The sequence below is a fragment of the Zea mays genome, chromosome 1, assembly GCF_902167145.1.
Source record: "Zea mays cultivar B73 chromosome 1, Zm-B73-REFERENCE-NAM-5.0, whole genome shotgun sequence".
Classification (NCBI taxonomy): domain Eukaryota; kingdom Viridiplantae; phylum Streptophyta; class Magnoliopsida; order Poales; family Poaceae; genus Zea; species Zea mays.
Window position 1 is genome coordinate 15,066,077 of NC_050096.1, and position 20,433 is coordinate 15,086,509.

The window sequence follows — 20,433 nt, forward strand, 5'->3', positions numbered from 1 at the left end:
CGCCTTTTGTCCATATCATCTTTACAAATCTATTAGAAATGCTTCGGGCGAGGTCAGGAATATCATCTAAAATTGATGGTGATAGAGTGAAATTGGGCCTATTAACAATTTTTTCATGGTCGCAGCCAGCTTTCAGAAAAGCTGCAGCAGTGCCCCGAGAAGCTACCCAGGCACAGAAGTCACCGTGCCAGGCTATAACTTCGTCAAGCTCATCAATTTCACCCTCAATATGTTCGAAGGTCTTTGGTAAATCTTCAGTTGACGGGGTGAACTTCCCACTGCTGGCCCCGACTGAGTGGAAGATTTTTCTCAGTCGTTGAATACATTTATTGCTAAACTCCAAACATTTGTCTTGAAGGCTTGCCAATAATTTTTTCAAATCTGAATTTTGTTGGACTTCGGCTTCAAGTTTCGTATTAAGTTCTTGCTTTTCTTTTTCAAACTGTTCAGATTGGCAGAGAAGCTTCGTATTCAATTCTGCTACTTTAGCTTCGGCTTCTGCCAATAAGCTTTCAGTTGTCTGAAGCTCGAAGTTTTTCTTTTCAATAATAGCTGATTGCTCTTTTATTTTGCTCTCTAAATTTTCAATTATAACCTCGTGTTTTTTGTCTTCTAGATCTTGCTGCATTTTCAAAGCCTTGCTCAACAGCATACTCTGCACGTAAACAACCTTCGTTAGACATGTCTTCATTATTAAAAACAATAAAAGTCAAGGGAAAAGTAGTTCACCTTGAAATTGGAATAAAATAAACTACCAACGATATGTTGTCGTCGGTAGCGGCTAATGTCCGTTTCCAGCTTCGGAAAACCGATACTCTTTGATAGAGTACCGATAACCTTAGCTCCAGTTTGATCCCGGATACAGTCTAATTTTTCATCGTCAATACCCCCGAAGAGGAGTGCTCCTGGTTTATATCCGCAAGATTTGGCATATTCTTTAAGCTCTTCTATTTCGGTTTTTGACAATTCTTGTCCAACTAAATTTTGAAACATGAAGGCTTCGTCCTCTGAAGCTTCGTCAGAAATTTCCTTTTCTTTCTCAGACACTGCAGCCATGGCCTCTTCGGCGGCAGTAGTGGCTTCTTCTGTGGCCATGTTTAGCAGCATTTTGTCGATGTGTTCGATTGTGCTTGCCAAATTCAAATCTTCAGTTGAGGTAGCTTTGATAGCCGCGACCTCCGAAGGTGTGACTTCAATATTTGTTATTTCCTCAGCCGCTGGTATCTTCTGAGCTGAAGCTCTCGGTGGTGTCTTGTCAATGACTTCTGTCACTGCGATGATTCTTTGTCTCTTTGTTTTAGTTGTTTTCTTCGTTTTTTCGGGCTCCTTTTCCTTCTGAAAAAACTTTGTCAGTTGAGGCCCCAATGGACTTAGCTTCGCAGGCAGGGATTCAGTCATTACCTTCAAAATCTCTTCCACGTCAGTGGCAGAGCGTGATGCGGGAGTCTCCTCTTCGTCGGATACTTTTTGCTTCGGAGATGATACTTTCCTCTTCTTCGGAATATTCTTCTTTTTTGGTGGTTCTTTCTCATCTTCATTTAAAGCTTCGGCTACCCTTTTCCTTTTCCGGCCTTCGACACCTTTATTCAGATTTTCGTAGTCAGGGTATTCAAAACCCAGGGCGTCCAGCACTCGATTCAGTCTTCGCTTCGGACGGGTACCGAAGGCCGCAGTCATCAACTGATCCTCTTTTTTGAGTAATTACCGAGTATTTCATTGCACATTATTTCAATTGTGTCCAGCCACTCTTGGCAAGGTGTTTTAAAATATTTCTTAAACTTGTAATAGTAAGGTAACCGCACAAGTTCCCCTTCTTTCTTCTCCCCCTCTAGCTTCGGCATTTCCCATTCTTTTAAGGTAGGAAAAACCCTGAAAGCCAAAAACTCTTGAACCAGGTCTCTTGTGCTGATATGCTCTGAAATAATTTTAAACTCAGCCAACGCTTTTTGGGTTGGACCTTCTGGTGTCATGTTGCAATGAGGTCGGGTTTCTCCGAAGATTAGTTCAAGCGGACTCTGCACAAGCTTCTCCTTGTCGTCATCAACCTTGACGTAGAACCATTCCGATTTCCAGCCTGCCGGCCACTTGCTTCGATAGCTGATGACAGGAAACTTTGTGGTTTTCCGATAGGCAAAATTATAGCAACCAAAGTTATCATGCAATCCATCTTTTCTAGCCTTCGTCTGATAATGCAGCTCATGAACTCGACAAAAGCTGTCGGCAAACGGCTCCACCGCCTGGCTTCGGAGGGCCCAGATATAGACGCTAAGCCTAACAATAGCGTTAGGAGTCAGCTGATGAAAGTAGATCTCAAACCTCTTCAATACATCTGCAATAATCCCATGCAGGGGGAATCTCAACCCAGCCTTTAGAAAGCTCTTGAAAATGACTATTTCATCCTTCTCTGGCTTCGGGGTAGTTTCTTCCCCCCGAAGCGTAGTAGCTTCTTCTGACTTTCACTGAAATAACCCGACTTCACCATCTTGGAGAGATCAGCCTTCGAAACAGTCGACTTTCCGAAGTCCAAGTGGCTGGGCTTACTTGACATGGCAATACGATAATCATCTTCGGAATCAGTTTCCTCAATGTTTCCTTCTTCCGCTTCGGCAGTCGCCTGTTCTGTCTCAGCAGTGGGGATTTCTTCCGGGGTTACCAGTCCGGATCGTTGCATCGCTTCGGAGATGGGAACAGTCTCCGATCCTTCAGCTTCGCCTCCCTCACGCTCAACCCTAGCGGTAGAACGCACTCTGGCCATTTAACTCTGAAATTTTTTTTGGGAACTAAATGCTTTTTCTTCCGAAGCTTTTTCTTCTGACGAAGTAGGCTTCAAACTGGAGCTTCGTCTGATTCTGAGAGTCAAGCTTCGGCTATGGTTAAAAATTTTTGCAGCAAAACAGTGCAAATAGCAATGAATGCTGTGGTAACTTCACACCTACTCGTCTGTTTATATAGTGATGTAGGTAAGAAGGTGAATCGCCAGGATTTTTACACCAGGCGGACAGCCGCTTGCACTCGCTGCGCGGTGGACCGCAGAGACCAAACAATAGCTCTGCAAGGTGGGACCGCTACGCGCTCGGAAACTGAATCGTTTCTCGACAACGAGCTCAGGGAAGGTGTTTTTTGGACCTTCGGCTTCCCGAAGCTTAAGAGACTTTTTTCACGGATCAAGCTCGTTACGAAAAACGATCTAGCGCCGCGAAAGGGGCTACTGTTGGGACTATGCTTCGTCGCCGAAGGTCTTGTAGGAAGAAGCAGCTTCGGCTGAAGCTGTCCGCATGAGATGACCGAAGGATCCTCTTCATGAAGCTTCGGAATTACAAACCGACTTAAAAGTAGAATGACCTTTTAGTCCATAAATGTTTGGGTCGCTGTTGTAATCCCTTATAAGGGGCATAGTTGTAATTCCCCACAGGCTGTGTCCTGTGCCTATAAATAGTGAACAATATTCCTTTACTGTTCACGCATTCCTGTATTTGCAATCGCATCATTCGGGAACCAATCTTTGCCAAGGCAGAGGTATAACTGTATTTAATGATTAAATATACTGAGTAGATATAATATGGTTCGTTTATGATTCATTTACCTTTGATACTCTATATTTTATGTTATCTTATACAATCTATTAAAATTCAATTACGAAGATTTAACCCTCGTAGTCGTATTGTCATCAACCTTCGTCCAAGGTCCATTAATCCCCAAGGGAATAATGCTTCGTTGGACGAAGAACATTAACATTTAACATTTTATGTTGTCTTGTTCTTAATTCATAGCATTTGAGAACAAGTTCCCTACAGGATCCTTTAACTTTATGTTGATATTTTTTCAACTACGTTTGGGCTTGATTTGCCGCATGTGGCTTTTGTGATACTGCTTTTGTCTATGTCGTTGTTGTTTTTGCGACCTTGCCGTAAGCCGTCAGGCCCAAGGTGGGGAACTCTTTTTTCTCATTATATATATATATATATATATATATATATATATATATATAATCTGTTGGAGACAACCTAATGAGTCTTAATACCAGGGATTCAGGTTCGCTGAGAAGTCTCCACACTTCTATATATAAAAAATTGTGTGCTCCTATAGAAAAAGGTGCCAGGAGTCATTTGTGCTTTCCGTACGTATTTTCCCATCATAATTACAAAACCAATTCATTCGAACCATGCCCCTTGATCGTATCAAGGACAAATCGATGGTGATGTATGTGTACAAAAAGAACGTTGCTTACCCCATAAACTGGTCTGTTCTTCATACAGGCCCAACGACTGATCCATAAGGACAAATATATTACACGTTTTTGGACACGGGGTACTTAACAAAACCGAGGCCTGATTGCTCACAAGTGTTCTGCTGCGAAAAAAAAACACAGGGACTGCAGGCACTAGAGCAGCACCTCTTCAGGCCTTGATACAACACCGGAAGTAGCTCAGGAACTTCTTCCCTCCCTGCATCAACATATTTCAGATTAGTAACGGCATGCGTGGATCAAGGTTACGCAAACAAAATGTCTGGTGCATAATGGTAAGGTGTGGCAGAAATTGCATTGTGATTCTCTGTCATCGCAAACAACGATGCAAAGAAAAGCATTATGAAGATATGCCAATAAACTCTTGCAAAATGTTCTAGGTTGTTGTCAATTAAAGGCATGTTTGTTTGGGATTATAATATTATATAATCTGACTTATTTTGAAGGAACGTTTAGTTCAAAATAAGTTAGATTATATAACCTATGCAAATTATAATCTCAAACAAACATGCTCTAAGTAGAGGTGGTAATGGATCATGACCCTAATACTTGCTTCACAAACCAACAAGGCCCTTAATTTTGTTAGTTCAAAATTGTATTGTTTTATGATCCGGCCCTAACTTGACTTGATCCTTAAATTTGCTAGGCTAAATTAAATGGCCCATTACCACCCCTAGCTCTAAGTCTCGGTTTGCCACTTCTTCAACCAATTTGCTACTTGTCACAGCTACAACCCGAGAGTTGCTTATCCCCTCAACTGGCTAAAAGCTAAACCCATCATTAGTTTCCCTAAGATTCCCCTACGGACAATGACACATCAATACATCTGGGCGGCTTTTCTAAAGGCATGTAGATATGGACAATATATGATTAAGAAAATAAGAAGATTCGTCCTTACCTAACAGTCACCACAACCGATCTACAGTTGTTGGGACGACCTAATCTTGGTCCCAATTCGGGTAGCAGAAAGGACTCATGATGAAACTATCATCTAACTCGTTGAATCATATTTCAGTAGAACTCTTATTAATAGTTGATTCTAAATGAGAGGGGGATTTTGCACCATTCAAATATATTATTCAGTAGAACTCTTATTAATACCTTGATCCAGATTTTGAGCGCAAACTGCTCTTGTGTGTCTACATCTTATTATAATCTACAGCATATGCAGTAAACCCGTGGTTCTCCATGATCTTCTTATTCTGTCCTCAAGATTATGGAACGAAATGTTATCCCTGTAGGGGAACATTTGGTTAAGACATCAATTAGCTAGTATTACCAGTTCGAAGCTCTGCCACATGTAGATGCGAGTTGCTGTACTCTTCCAACATTGACATGTTGGGGGGAACTATTATGACATTTCAGAAATCTGCCGCGGCAGGATATCGAGCTCCTACAGACTGCAGCGATGCTGCCTATTGAAGTGGTGAGGTGACTTTACTACGTATTTCGTAATTCCAAAAGAACTGCTTTCGCCAGCTGCAGCTTTTTAGTCCACTGTCAGCGTTGCTAATCTGGCTCGTCCGGAGACTAGTTTAGTTTAATTCATTCATTTTGTACCTAGCTTGTACTCCAGTCATTCACAAATAGCAAGGTCAATCCTCGACACTAGCTAATTACTACCCGCGCTTATAAATTCCAGTTAAAACTAGACGAATCGAAATCCAGTTAAAAAAAGGGAAAGAAAAGATGCCTCAGGTTGGTTTAATGATGCTGGGACGGGGAACGGGGCACGAAACGAAAAAGTTTACCGTTGGGGAGTGGTCGTCGGCGGGGCCGGGGCGGGGGCGGCCGAGCTTGGGCGGGGCGATACTGGGCTGCGGCTTCTGGGCGTGGGCGAGGAGGTCGTCGTCGCCGCCGAGGCTGGCGCGGGAGAGCTCCTTCTTGTTCTGCTTGCGCATCTCGCGGATCTTGGAGAAGTCCATGGAGTAGTCCGGCAGCGCGCCGTTCTTCGTGTCCCAGTCCCCGAACGCCGGCACCGTCATCCAGGCGTTGGCGCCCGCCGCGTCGTGGCCCCGCTGCTGCATGCGCGCACCGACCGCCGCGTGTGAGACGCGCCTCGCGGCAGGAACAGGAACCCGGTGCCTAGCTAGCCGAGCGAGCTGAGCTCCTCGGGAAAGGAATCAAGAGAGAGAGGGTCCAGGGAGGCAGAGATCACTAGGTTTACTTACCTCCTTTAGGTTCTCCATGGACGGATGATTGATCCCTGCCTGGTGCCTGCTGTCTCTCTCGTGTTCTTCTTGCCTTGCTGGGTCTCGAGCGTGTCGTCTCGGCTCTCTGATGAAGGTGTGGTGAAGCAAATTCCGCAATCACGGAACAGAACAACAGTGTTGGACTTGTCTTCTTCGGTAGGCACGGGCAGCAGCAGCTACCGCCGCACACGGTGTGTGTGGACTGTGGAGACGAGAGGAGAGAAGGACCACGTCGACCAGCACACCGAAGTGGAAAGAAAATCCAGCTGGTTTCGAGCCACCAGTGGGTGCCCACTGCAGCTTTATAATCTTCCTGCAAAGCTCTCTCTTCGATCCGTTGCGCTGACTGCCCGTTGCATACCACGCCAACACCACGCGTCCGCGGCGCGGAGGGCGGAGGCGGGCGGCCACAGCTGGTGACTGCTGTGCTGTGTGGTGTGGTGGAGTGGAGCCGTGGAGCTAGCATTGAGGATTGCCTGCCAATCTGGGCCCACAGACCCGTGACTTCACCCGGTCCGTGCTGTGGCCATGGCTTCACACGGCTTTTGCCTCCTCTACTACTACTACGCGAATACCTTTCAGGGAGGACAGGATGGTGACTAGTCGGCAGGGAGGAAAAATAATCCGCGACTCCGTGTGGCCAGCTCGGCCGTGCCCCCGAAAAGGAGAAGCACAAGCACAATTCGGTGCCCGGCCTAAACGTCCTTGCCATTGCCAAAATCGGATGCGACTGGCAAGTGGCAACAAGCTCGCTCATCCTCTTCACTTTGCAGGCGACCTGTCCACCTTCCCGTGAATCATGTCATGTAGGGCGAGAGACGAAGAAGTGACCATGGCGACGCTGACGTACGCAGGGGTTCCAGAGGTTCAGACGGCTGCCGAAGTTCTCAGAGCCTCCAATCCGGCCAGCGTGTTGTTGCCGCCAATAACTACCGGCGTTCCCATCATATCATGATACAGTATATGCGTTCATTCACTCATGAACTCCTTCGTGACAGCGTTATTAGCGGCTGGACGCGTTGGCGAAGGTTCTCGTCGTATTAACTTCCCGGATATGCATACGGGGTATGTGTGGGCGTGTTCGGCTGGCTACAAGCCGACACTGTTGCAGCTGTTTGGATTACTGCAGCTGCAATCCATAGAGAGAAAAATACTGTAGAAGCCGCAGCCGCAGCCGGATTGCAGCCGCAGCAAGTCGCAGCGAACAAGCTGTGTATTTTGAAGCTAGTCAGGCGTGCAAGAGGGGTGGACACAGGTGACTAGATGTAGTGCCGAACGCATGACAAAATTATAGATGGAGCGACACCACAAAGGATAAATCACTAGACCAGTTAAAAAATAGCTTCGTGACAATAATATGAAGGTAAGGTAATACTAGGAATAGGAATATTCCAAGATGATATGAATACCTAAAAACCTTTTAAGTTGTCCTAGCAGGAGAGCCGGAGAAGGGAAAGGGGCAAACCAGCGAGGGGGATAGGACGGAGTGGTCACATACTCACATCGACATGTCGTTATGGCGAGTTAACGAGTTCGCGCGAGATGGTGATGATGAGGCGGCATCAGAGGGTAGCGAGGGTAGGTGGCGGCAAGTGACAACCATTACCGTATTGGATGACGTGGTAGGATCCTAGTGAGATAGCAAGGGCAGATGACGCCATGGTGCCAAGGCAGGATTCTACCGACAGCTTGCCCGAGCGTCGGTGTGGACTAGGAGGCAAAGTAGCGGTGCTATGTGTGGAACTACGACGACGCGACGAGTTTGACGAGTGAAGAGGAGGCAAGGTGGCATTGGCAGCAGACGAGTTAGGTCATCCACTAACCGATCAATCAGTGACTAAAGGAGCGAGCGAGTCGTGAGTGGGCTAGCTGCTAGGGGAGGGAATCGAATGACTAGAGCGTGGAGTGGACTGAACAGAGGAGCGCTGAGAAAAAGTTAGATCAAACTAAGTTTTCACTAGATTTAGCTACATCTACTACTATACAAAAGTTTTATTTTGATGTATATATAATCCTAAGTACAAGAGATTATAAAAATTAAGATGGGGCGATGGACCACTCTTTGTGTTCGCCTCTGACTAGAGGTGATAATTAATCATGATCTAAATATTTTTTTACAATAAATTTAGGCTCTAAACTAATTTTGATTTAAAAATAAATAGAAATAAAACTCGATCTTAATTTGATTCTACCATTAAATTTTATAGCGTAAAATCTAAAGTATTACCATCTCAATCTATGACTGTGATCGAAGCATATGCACGTAGTGGACTTTACATGTCGGACTTTCGGTTCCAATGGCACCCGACTTCTGTACCTCCTTTTCTTTCGTTCATACTCAGCCCGTCTCAATTTATAATTTATTTCAACCTTTTCAAGTACGACCAAATAGCATAAATAATGATATTTTGAATAAGACGAGTGATTAAAGTTTTCGAAAAAAAGTAAATGGTGTTGTATATTTGTGAACGGAGATTTTGGCTAACGATTGCCATGGAACTGGGAGAGATGTATCGTTTGCCCGTTTGCAGATGATGTCGTACGTTGCATAAGAAACAGAACAAGACTTTTAAACCCAACAGGTTTTCAGCCGCGATCGTCGCCCTCAGCTAGACCCTCACCGGCTGGTGCTAGCTGACGAGGGAGCCCTCGGCGGGCGGCGGCGGCCACGGAGCGGCAGCGGCCAGCGACCTCGCGGAACCTGGGCACGCTCCTAGCGGAATTGCTACAAGTGGACCTCCTTATGCCCATGAGTTTGTCTGCTAGGGGCCTACGTACTGTCTGGGCCTATAATTGTTTTCTTTTACACCCATTTCGGCCTGCTCTCCAAACATGGGCTTTGTCTATATCGCCAGAATCAGGTTCAGTTCAGAAGACGAGATTTTTGTTATGAACCGAATGCAGTTAAGGAGCTTACTCTAGGTCGTTTCACTTTACCATCTAGATCCAATTAGTAGTCATTATTTTCCATGATCCGGGGCATTTTCAGTAGATGGGTTGTTTCCTTGTGTCTCTTTTTCTTTTGAGTGGTATATGCCCTTCTCTCGAGTATCCATCTGGTGGTTGCGTTAGCTCAAGTTTTAGGAAAACTTTTGCAATTATTTATAAACCTAATGTAGGATAGAGACGATTCATTGAAATACCTTCCACTCCTTTTGTCCATCAAGTTGATGATACAGTATCTTCTCTCTCGTCCTAAAAGATAACGTACTCGCAACTCAATCTATCTTAAATTTGATCAAATTTATAGAAAAAAAATATTTTGACATCATATAAGTTCTATTATAAACATCATAGAATGTATTTTTATAAATTACTTTTTTGCTGTGGTACAAGTTAATATGTTTCTTTATAATTTTAGTCAAACATGAAGTGGGTTGACTTATATATGACTGTTGACACCTTTTCGGAGGCGCCAATCACTCAAGAAGAACCGGCGGCGGTGCCCTCTGGTCAGGCGCGGACGGTCCGCGCGCAGGGGCCGGACGGTCCGCGGCCTGGCGCGAGGCGGCGGTGCTCTCTGGTCAGGCGCGGACGGTCCGCGGCACAGGGCCGGACGGTCCGCGACCTGGTGCAGGAGCCCGGGTTCCCTGCCTGACGGCCGGACGGTCCGCGCTCTAGGGCCGGACGGTCCGCGCGTGCGCAGGGGCGGCGGAAGATCGCCGGCGGCGCCTGGATCTCGCTCCCGGGAGGGACCCCGTCGGGGAGGAGAGATCCTAGGAGTTGTCTAGGCTCGGGCCGGCCGACCTAGACTCCTCTAATCGACGTAGAGTCGAGGAGAGGCAGAGAATTTGGGGATTGGAATACTAAACTAGGGCTAAACTAGAACTAGACTAGAACTACTCCTAATTGTGCTGAAAATAAATGCGAGATAGAAGTTGTATTGGTTCGATTGTTGGGGGTTCAATCGGCCGTAGCCCTTCATCTATATAAAGGGGGAGGTCTGGATCCGCTTCCAACTGATTTCCGAGTTAATCCCGCGGTTTTAGGTAACAAATCCCGCGAGAAACTAGGAACCCTAACTGACTCTGCGCACGCGCGGACCGTCCGCGCCACCACCGCGGACGGTCCGGACCGCGGACCGTCCGGCCTCCGGGCCGGACCGTCCGCCCGGTCATTTTTGGGTTCGAACATATGCCCCCCTGCCTTTTGGTGAAGGTTGACGAACCAAAAACATATGAACTAAACCTGATGTAAGTCACCGGCTTTTCGATATGGAGATTTATTCAATAAAGCACCAATATAAAGGCCGTTTCGGATTGTATCTTTCTCGGCCATGACCATTTGATCAATGGATCAAAAGGAATAGAATGGAGGTGCCCCCCAGTCTGGATAGACGAAGGGATTATACATGTACCATGGATTCATCATCGTGCCATTCCATGTTTGAACAGGATAATATACCGACGATGAGTAAATAGGTGGAAAGTACCCTGGTCTCATAGAATGAATAGGCGATGCTTGTTGTGTCGCCTTTTGGGCCGTTTTGTTTAACCGTTTTGTTTTAGCAGGTGGCCAGGGTTTCTTTGTTGACCAATCACGTGGAACAGTCTTTTTGCTAGCATTTTTGGAGAGCAACTGATCAAAAGTAGGATCGGCTTTGATCAGCCGATTATATGTGCTTTGACCTTGCGTCTTTTTTCTTGCTTTATGTAGAGGTTGACGCCTTTGGTCATAGGGGGACTGTCCGGCTGAGTTAGCCGGACCGTTTGTCTGAGCACCGGATCGTCCGCACGTAGGTGCCGGACCATCTACGATGTTCGGGCTAGGCTGATGTGTTTGGTTCATTAACTGTGCCTGCCCCCCAGTGTCTTCGGACTTTTTAGCCTTCTCGTCCGAAGCCTTTCGAGCAATCTCCTTTTGTGATATATCTGACATGCGGGGATCGCCAATGACGATACCCTTGCCTTTGCCTTTATCGGCCATTTCGGGCCGAACCAAGACCTTTTTGCATGTGAGTTCTATTGTATTAACAGGAAAGGGTTGTGTGTCTACTTGCATCTCCTGAAAAGCCAATCGACCCTCATTTATGGCCGATTGTATCTGTCGACGAAAAACATTACAATCATTGGTGGCATGAGAAAAGGAATTATGCCACTTACAATAAGCACGCCTCTTTAATTCATCAGGAGGAGGAATAGTATGAGTTAATTTAATGTTGCCGTTTTTCAGTAACTCGTCAAATATTTTATCGCATTTGGCAACATTAAACGTAAACTTAACTTCTTCTTGTCGATTCTTTCGAATCGACTGTAAAGCAGAACATGGTGAAGGTTTAGCCTGCCCTGGCCAAACCAGTTCGGCGGTGTATACATCCGTGGATTCATCGTCCGAGTTATCGTATCCCACTAGATGCATCTTATGGCTAGCCGATTTTGATGTTTCCTTACTTCGGCTTTCACATGTCATAGCCCGCTGGTGCAAGTGCACTAGCGAAAAGAATTGAGTGCCATCTAATTTTTCTTTTAAGTAGGGTCGCAACCCATTGAAAGCTAGCCCTGTTAGTTGTTTTTCCGCGACATGAATCTGAAAGCATCGGTTTCTAGTGTCCCGGAATCTCCGGATATAGTCATTAACCGATTCTTCAGGCCCCTGTCGGACTGAAGCTAAGTCAGCCAATTCTAACTCATGTTCTCCTGAGAAGAAGTGCTCATGAAATTTCTGCTCTAATTCTTCCCAAGAGTTAATAGAATTTGGTGGCAAAGCAGCGTACCATGCAAATGCAGTATCAGTAAGGGACAACGAGAATAAACGAACGCGGTAGGCTTCCCCATCAGCCAATTCTCCCAAGTGTGCTATGAATTGGCTTATATGTTCGTGTGTGCTTTTCCCACTTTCACCAGAAAACTTAGAGAAGTCTGGTATTCTAGTTCCCTGTGGGTATGGCACGGTGTCGAATCGGTGGCTATAAGGCTTCCGATACGATTGCCCTGTACCTGACACACTAACACCGAGTTTGTCCCTGAACATCCCGGCTACCTCGTCTCTGACCCTCTCTGCCATGTCTGGCGACCATCCATTGAGTTTGTGGGTGGAGATTTCAGGTTGCCTGACATTACTCTGTCGGCTTTCCTCCCAGGTATGTTTGAGGTGTGTGTTAGGTGTCCTATTAATGTCACCAGCTCCTGCCCTATACCCCTCAGGCTCTCTTGTGGCCGAATAGTATTCAGCCCTATGTCCATGAGGTGGTATGGCATGATTATAATGTGTTGTTGGTGGGGCACCATAATGTTGATGCGATGAATGTGGGAACTGTGCGTATTGCGCAGCTCTCGGCTCTGCGTATGCATATCCGGACGGTCCGGCGTAAGAGGCCGAATGGTCCGCGACCTGGCCAAATGGTCTGAAGGTATATCCAGATTGTCCAGCTGTATATGGTGCTACGTGGGTAGTCTCATACCCAGACCGTCTGTCGTAAAGAACTGGACGGTCCGCGATCGGGCCGAATGGTCCAGGGCTGTAACCGGATGGATCAGCCATATATGGCGTGACTTGGGCAGTCTGCGCATGGACCCGTGTAGAGTCGGATGGTCCAGCGTAATACGTCGGCCGGTTCATGCCATATCCGGACGGTCCGGCGTAAGATGGCGGACGGTCCGCAACATATCCGGACGGTCCGGCGTGATGCACCGGACGGTCCGTGATGGGGCCGAAGTGTTCAGGGTTGTATCCTGATGTTCCGACCATGTACGGTGCGACCTGAGTGTTTTGTGTGCGGGCCTGCATCTGGTCGGACGATCCGGCGAAATACGTCGGACGGTCCGCGGTATAACCGGACTGTCTGAGATGATGTTCGGACGGTCCGGCCGCGTCCAGTACTTGCCGCGTGCCTAGTGGTTGTGGCTGTGGTGGTGGCGCGAAAGCGTGCATCGGCATACCATATGATGGCTGGGTCAAGGGTGACCCATTTATAGCCGATGTGTTTGACGCGGGTGGCACTGTATTAGACTCTCGCGATGGAAAGTTAGGAGCAGCTGATTTCTCGTATGCACGTAAATGCATTTTAATAGATTCATCTACATATTGCTTTAACTGATCTCCTCGTTGATCCATGAAAGTCGTAAGAGATAGATCTGGAGTACTTACAGCGGGACCCTGAAGTGGAGGTAGGAGAGATTCCATATCGATCTCCCCTTGACGGACGATCTTCTGGTGGCGATCTACCGTGAAGTGTGACAAGTACTTGTCCGCCGCCTCCTTGCGCCGTTCGGAGAGTTTATGCAGCAGCTCCGCCTCTTCCTTGTCGCGTTGTTCGTTCCATTGCCGCATCACCTCCTTCTCATCGCGCATTACGAGGTCTTCAAAGGGCATTTGGTCATCAGCCGGGAGCGCCTCCATGGCCGGCTTGATGATGTTGGTAGTGGAGATCTTGGTGGGATCCTTAGAACCGGCCATTTATGGGCCGATTTTTAGCAGATCTAGACACCTAGTCCCCAGCGGAGTCGCCAAAAGTATGTTGACACCTTTTCGGAGGCGCCAATCACTCAAGAAGAACCGGCGGCGGTGCCCTCTGGTCAGGCGCGGACGGTCCGCACGCAGGGGCCGGACGGTCCGCGGCCTGGCGCGAGGCGGCGGTGCTCTCTGGTCAGGCGCGGACGGTCCGCGGCACAGGGCCGGACGGTCCGCGACCTGGTGCAGGAGCCCGGGTTCCCTGCCTGACGGCCGGACGGTCCGCGCGTGCGCAGGGGCGGCGGAAGATCGCCGGCGGCGCCTGGATCTCGCTCCCGGGAGGGACCCCGTCGGGGAGGAGAGATCCTAGGAGTTGTCTAGGCTCGGGCCGGCCGACCTAGACTCCTCTAATCGACGTAGAGTCGAGGAGAGGCAGAGAATTTGGGGATTGGAATACTAAACTAGGGCTAAACTAGAACTAGACTAGAACTACTCCTAATTGTGCTGAAAATAAATGCGAGATAGAAGTTGTATTGGTTCGATTGTTGGGGGTTCAATCGGCCGTAGCCCTTCATCTATATAAAGGGGGAGGTCTGGATCCGCTTCCAACTGATTTTCGAGTTAATCCCGCGGTTTTAGGTAACAAATCCCGCGAGAAACTAGGAACCCTAACTGACTCTGCGCACGCGCGGACCGTCCGCGCTACCACCGCGGACGGTCCGGACCGCGGACCGTCCGGCCTCCGGGCCAGACCGTCCGCACGGTCATTTTTGGGTTCGAACAATGACAAATGAAAATCTACTGTATTTCAGCCAGAGAGAGTACATGCAATTTGGTTCTTCTAGGCACGTAGAAGGACGACGGTAGCATCCAGGGCCACGCGCTAGGGTTAGACCAACTCCATCATACTCTCTCTCTCTCTCTCTCTCTCTCTCTCCATAGCGTGTCCAACAACCTCTTCAGTATCGCGTATCCGTTTATGTTTTCAGTAGTGGCACGCATCTGCATCTAGGCAATAGTTATCTTTTAGCGCGCACTTGTCTCCTCCAGCAGCCTCCCCATCCCGCTCTTTATCCCCATTTTGTGCGCTATAAGGAATTGTTCATTACACCAACAACCTTCACTTCCCGCTCCCCATCCCTATTTTGCTATGGGTGGATGAGATAGAACTTGTAGAAAAAAATGAGTGGAAGCGGCTGCCTCCGTTTTGCACGGCCAGATGGGGAGGGTGTTGAGGTGGTGAACAATTAAAGCGTGCAAAAATGGGATTGGGGAGTGGGACTAGGAATATACTAGAGTTAGTCTCAGGACCCCCTTGGATTGTAGAAATTATAGAGGAATTATACAGAATTTTGACTACGGATGTCAATGGAGAATTCTCTGTTAAGGAATGACTCCCATCCTCGTCCCGTGGGGAGAAAAATGCTCCGTCTCCATCCCCACAAACACTCATGGGGAACCTTGTTCTCCCATCCTCGTCCCCGTTGTGGAATTTATTCTCGCGGGGAATCTATCCCGGTTAGAAAATGCAATATTTAGATGCACATTTAAACTGGTTATATTAAAGCAATATAACTTGAACAAACAATATTTAGAATTAGAAGAGACGCCTGTTTTATAGTTTAGTTTGCTATTTTATACTTAGTCCGTCCCAAATATAGTTCTTTGTGGACCACTTTTTCCGTTCACATTCATTCAAATGATAATGAATATAGACATACATGGAAACTGCATTCATACGTTATTTAACGGATATGGGATTAGCCTAAAACGAATTATATTTTGGAACAGATGGGGTAATAGACTTTGTATTGAATTTTTAGTATAACTAGCTGGGTGCCCGTGCGTTGCAACGGTAATATATAATACCAGTATACTACGATAACTTATATATAAAATGTGTGTTATATTGTTATGAGAAAATGTTTCATTATCAACTTGTGATCATAGTCATACATAAATTTTGTTATTTTAATCTAGTTGTTTCACCACTACATTGCAACCATCAGTATCATGCAGACTTCGATATATGCCACGATTTGAATGGTCCCATCATTGGAGAGCACGTTCCACATATGCTGGAAGAAATTTTCTCGTACATCGTTAGTCATCAGACACGCACCGTCATACGCTCTTGCTTAAACAAAAAGGTAAATGTGTGTGTTTGCGAAGAGAATTAAAGGCAGGTCGGCACAAAAGCTACCCTGACGATGGCGAGGATGATGAACTGGTCACTGTTGTCGATCCTCCTCTGCGTCACCTCCGACGCTAAGATGACGCCACAATCCTCGATATAGTAGTCGTCGAACGCGCGCGGCATGACGAGTACCGATGACTCTTGGTTGGGTTGCCAAACGAAGTGTACCTCGGGCTCATCATCGAGGTAGTACCCTGACCGTTGCACCACCAGATGCGCTACTCCACTACATACATCATGTTCGAGGACACTCACACAACGTCAGCAACGTCCATCGTCCCAGCGCACAGGAATTCATGTCCGGTCAGTAGCGACTTACGTGGTAGGTTGGGCTTCAGGTGGACGATGAGCTAGACGACGTGATGGCGTCGTCGTCGGATGCGATGTCTAGAACAACCCAAGAGTCGTCGATGTTGGCGACAACCATGAGGCCTCCCTGCTTAACGATGGACAGCGCGGTGCAGCTGCTCTGGACCGCGTCCAAGTGGTGGCTTCGCGGGAACTTGTCGTACACAGCGGCGCATGCGACCACATAGGACTGCTTCTAGAGGTCGAACTGACAGTCGTCAAGCTTCTTCTCGTCATCGATGAGCGACGCCAACGTGAGTGCCTCCTGTTCATGGTGTTTGTTCGGGGTTTCAAGTAAGAACATGGATTCATGCTTGGCGTTGGTTTATGAAAATGACTCAGAAGTCTGATCTATGGAAAAAATATTACAGAGAAAAATGTCACGCATGCAAAAAAAGGAATTTAAGTATAATACATTATTCAAACAAAAGAAATTGCATGCAAAGCTCTTCTTTAAATAATATTATCTCCATCCAAAAATCTAATTCAAGAATCTCGGTGATACTTATCTACTACTACACATTGTGCAAGGGTAGCAAGTGAGCTTGGTGAGAGATGTAGTAGATGTGTTTCCTGTCATAGATATAGACATAAACACATATGTGGTGTAGTGTAGCTACTCTTGGCCTTTGCTTAAGAGGTCATGAGTTCAAATCCCCTTGAGGACATGTGTTTTTTTAATTTTAGCTAGACGTGGGCTGTACGGGGGAATGAGAATGGGAATGAGCTTTGCGGGAGGAGGGAATGAGAAATTCAGAATAAAGAATGAGAATGACAGACATGACATGTGAATGGTGGCAGAACACGGGAATGGCCGACTACTCTTGCAGCCTTAATAGTAGTAGAGATTTTAACATATTTATGGACTAATTTAGATGGAGAGACAATCGCGGGGCGAGTATATGCGAGGAATGGGACGGAGAATGGTTCCCCATCCTCATCCCCGCAGGACCTGATGGAGAAAAAAAAATCTTGTTTCGATCCCCGTGGGGATTAATAGAGAAATTTCCTGCGTGAAATGGGAGATCGGATCCCGTTGCCATCTCTAAATTTGACATAAATCAATTCGTTTTCATAAAAAAAGATGGGAAAAAAGAAAAATTCTCACATTTTAAAGTGGGCTATAAGGCTAACTGCAGCGGTGGACGCTGCCCCTCCCCCTCCCCTTGCATGCGGCGCGTAGGGGGCATCCTATGGCCGCAGCGGTGCCCCCTACAGCGCCTCCTACGTGTCGGTCCCCTTCTCTCTCCCACCAGATCTAGCGTGTCACTGTTCATCACCCTAAACACTGTGTTGTGGGTCCACGAGTAATTGTTAGTAGATAAAAAATTGATAGTTGGTATAGAAAATGATATTTTATAGTGGTAGTGGGGTATAGGTGGAGTATTTAGGGGAAACCGCTGCGGGAGATGAAAAAATATGGGAGAAAATAGGGGGGAAAGTGATATAGGAGGAAAAATTTAGAGGTAACGACTGCGGATAGCCTAAATGTATATATATCCCTAAGCTAAAGAAAACTCAGTCCTCTCCCTCTATAAAGTAAACCGGTATGAAAGAGGGATGAAAAAGCTACTCAGCCCACAGTTCCCGCACACGGAAGGCGTAGTACACGCGCTACACGGTGAATGACGTACCTAGATTGGTCACGTCCTCAGGAAAAAAGAAGGCGCATGCAGCAGATGCCGTACTGGCCCTCCTCCGGCTCTTCTCCATCACAGTCCCGATGATTCCGCGACAAAAGCATGCGGAGGGGTCCGAGCACAGTCACTGACTCCGACCGCGATCCGCAGACTGGAGATCTTGCAGGAGCGCGCGTTCTCCTCCTCTCCCTGATGACGAGCAAGAGCTACCTCGCTCGCTCGCTCATTCGACCGACCCCAGAAGCTAGCAGCACAGCCCAGAACGCAGCTGCAGGCTGCAGCCTTGCACCCTGCGTCTGCGTCTGTGTCGCACCGGGCGCCGGGCCAGCGAACTCCCGCTGGACTCGTCGTTTTCTCTCTTCAGGCGCGGCGTGGAAGCGGAACGCGCGCGGCCTCTCAGCGCTGCCGCGCGCATGCATCGCGTCTCCGTCCTCCTGTCCTGCGTGCCATGTGCCGCCGATGTGCGCCACACCTGCCTGGCCGCCGCCCGCCTGCCTCCACTTCCACTCCAGTCGCCTGTTTCGTTAGGTAACAGCAGACGTACGCCGGTCGAGTTTTACAGTACCGCCGGGCGCGGCAGTCCGTGGATTGAAGCCATGAAGGGGTTTAAGAAGGATTGGAGGATATTAAATCCCCTCCTATTTAAATTTGTATAGAAGGGAATTAAATCTCTTTCAGGGCTTGTTCGTTTACGTTGGATTGCACCCGGAATCGTTACAGCTAATCAAAGTTTATATAAATTAGAGAAGCAACCGGATAGGAATCGTTCCGACCCACCAATTCGACACAAACGAACAAGGCCTCAATCCTTCTCAATCCACCTCCAACCCAATAAGCTCTTGGAGGCGGCGGCGGGAGAGCAGCCACACACATGACTGCCTGAGAATCTGCTGCCGTTGCCTCTCATATTATATTCGATCCCCTGACTAAAAAAACTCGGGGCCGGCTAATACGTACTGTACGTACGCAGAATTTACGGTCCAGCACGGGCATGCCGCGCGGGCTGACTTTGCTCCACTGACTCGATCATGTGCGGATTCCATCGCGGCGTAGCGTAGCCAACCGCAACGCAAACCGACTTCATCTTTTTTTTTTATTATGAACAAAAGGAGATCGAGAGAAACGTGAACGGTAAATAATATATCTGATCCCATGCATGCACGCTGCCTGGGTCGATCTCGCTCTCGCTCCGCCCAGACGAACATGCATGCTGGTCAGGCTCAACGCTCAGGCGGGCAAGCTGTGGGAGGACATGGGATGGGAGAGGAGGACACATGCATGCTGGCCAGTCAGGCACTGTGCTGGCACATGAGGTAGGGATAGGGGGGCCCTCGGCCAGTGTCCAGGCCGCATGCATGCATGCCCCCCCTGCTGCTCGACCGAACAACGTTGGATGCCTGGATTGATGCAACAGTTTGGACGGACGGACCATACGTTATGTACCAGTACTGCACGTTACGTACGTACGAACTAATATACTCCACCAGCTGATCACTGATGAGCCGAGCCGCCATGCATTGTAATTTATAACATGTGCGGCTGTACGCTTCCATCTCAAATACCTTTTTATATATATATTGTACTTTATAGTCTACGACATAATCTGCCATGGTAATTTATAAGATGTGCTTTATTGCTCGTTGTTCTGTTCTCATCTGTGTCCATGGCATGGCATGGATACAAAATGTATGTATGGCCACGCATCCAATCTGTGACGTTGTCAAGGCAGAGGTCCAACCGTCCAAGACCCTCTTGTGCCGCCCTGTACTTGCAGTCAGTGACGTTGTGAGAAAAAGCTGTGGGTGGTCTCCGCAGAGCGCGCGGGCCACGAGAGGGAGCCCCATCTCTCGGCCGAGGGGTACGGGGGCTCCAGACACGGTCCTTTGGTTTCTTCTGCCTGTAGCGAGCGGCCCCGCCCCCCACCGCGCTGCTAGCCTAGCCGATGCTGATCCATCCACCACCCACAAGGGATTGTTCCACGACTTGTGGACCTGACCATGACGTGACTTCACGCCATGTACGCTCAGCCGCTCACTAGCTTTTTTTTCCTTTCCTATTAAAAAAACGTATTTTCTTGTTATCGCTGTCCCTCAGTCTTCTTCTAATGCACTGCGACCTCCAGAATGCAAATCGACGTGTGTGCCTTTGTTTTTCTTTTTTTCCTTTCGATTACTTGATGATGCACTCGCATAAAACTCTTTTTAAGCACGTCTCGGAGACAGAGCTACCAGATTTTTTTTCACTTAAGAGGCTCTGACAAAAATACTTAATGTATTATACTATTTATTAATCAGGTGTAAGAAAACTATGCAAGCTAGGAATCTGCATTACTCACTCCACCTCATGCCTCATGGTATTTGTGTCGATCACTTTTATTTTTTTAGTACATCTATAAATATATCAACAATATTTTTATCTCTA

General features: G+C 47.6%; 1 protein-coding gene across 2 annotated transcripts; it reads right to left on the reverse strand.

Annotated features, from left to right (window-relative positions):
- Positions 1-4,033: 4,033 nt before the first annotated feature.
- Positions 4,034-6,711, reverse strand: LOC100274922 (uncharacterized). Of its 2 annotated transcripts, none has more exons than NM_001149170.2 (3): positions 6,418-6,711; positions 5,998-6,267; positions 4,034-4,445 (listed from the first exon to the last, which is right to left on the reverse strand). In NM_001149170.2, the coding sequence occupies exons 1-3, from the start codon at positions 6,433-6,435 to the stop codon at positions 4,398-4,400; spliced, it is 336 nt and encodes a 111-aa protein (NP_001142642.1). In that variant the 5' UTR covers positions 6,436-6,711; the 3' UTR covers positions 4,034-4,397. The 2 variants fall into 2 exon arrangements, with proteins under 2 accessions (NP_001142642.1, NP_001316320.1); NM_001329391.1 differs by having other exon boundaries at positions 4,106-4,445; positions 5,998-6,264; positions 6,418-6,629.
- Positions 6,712-20,433: the final 13,722 nt, after the last annotated feature.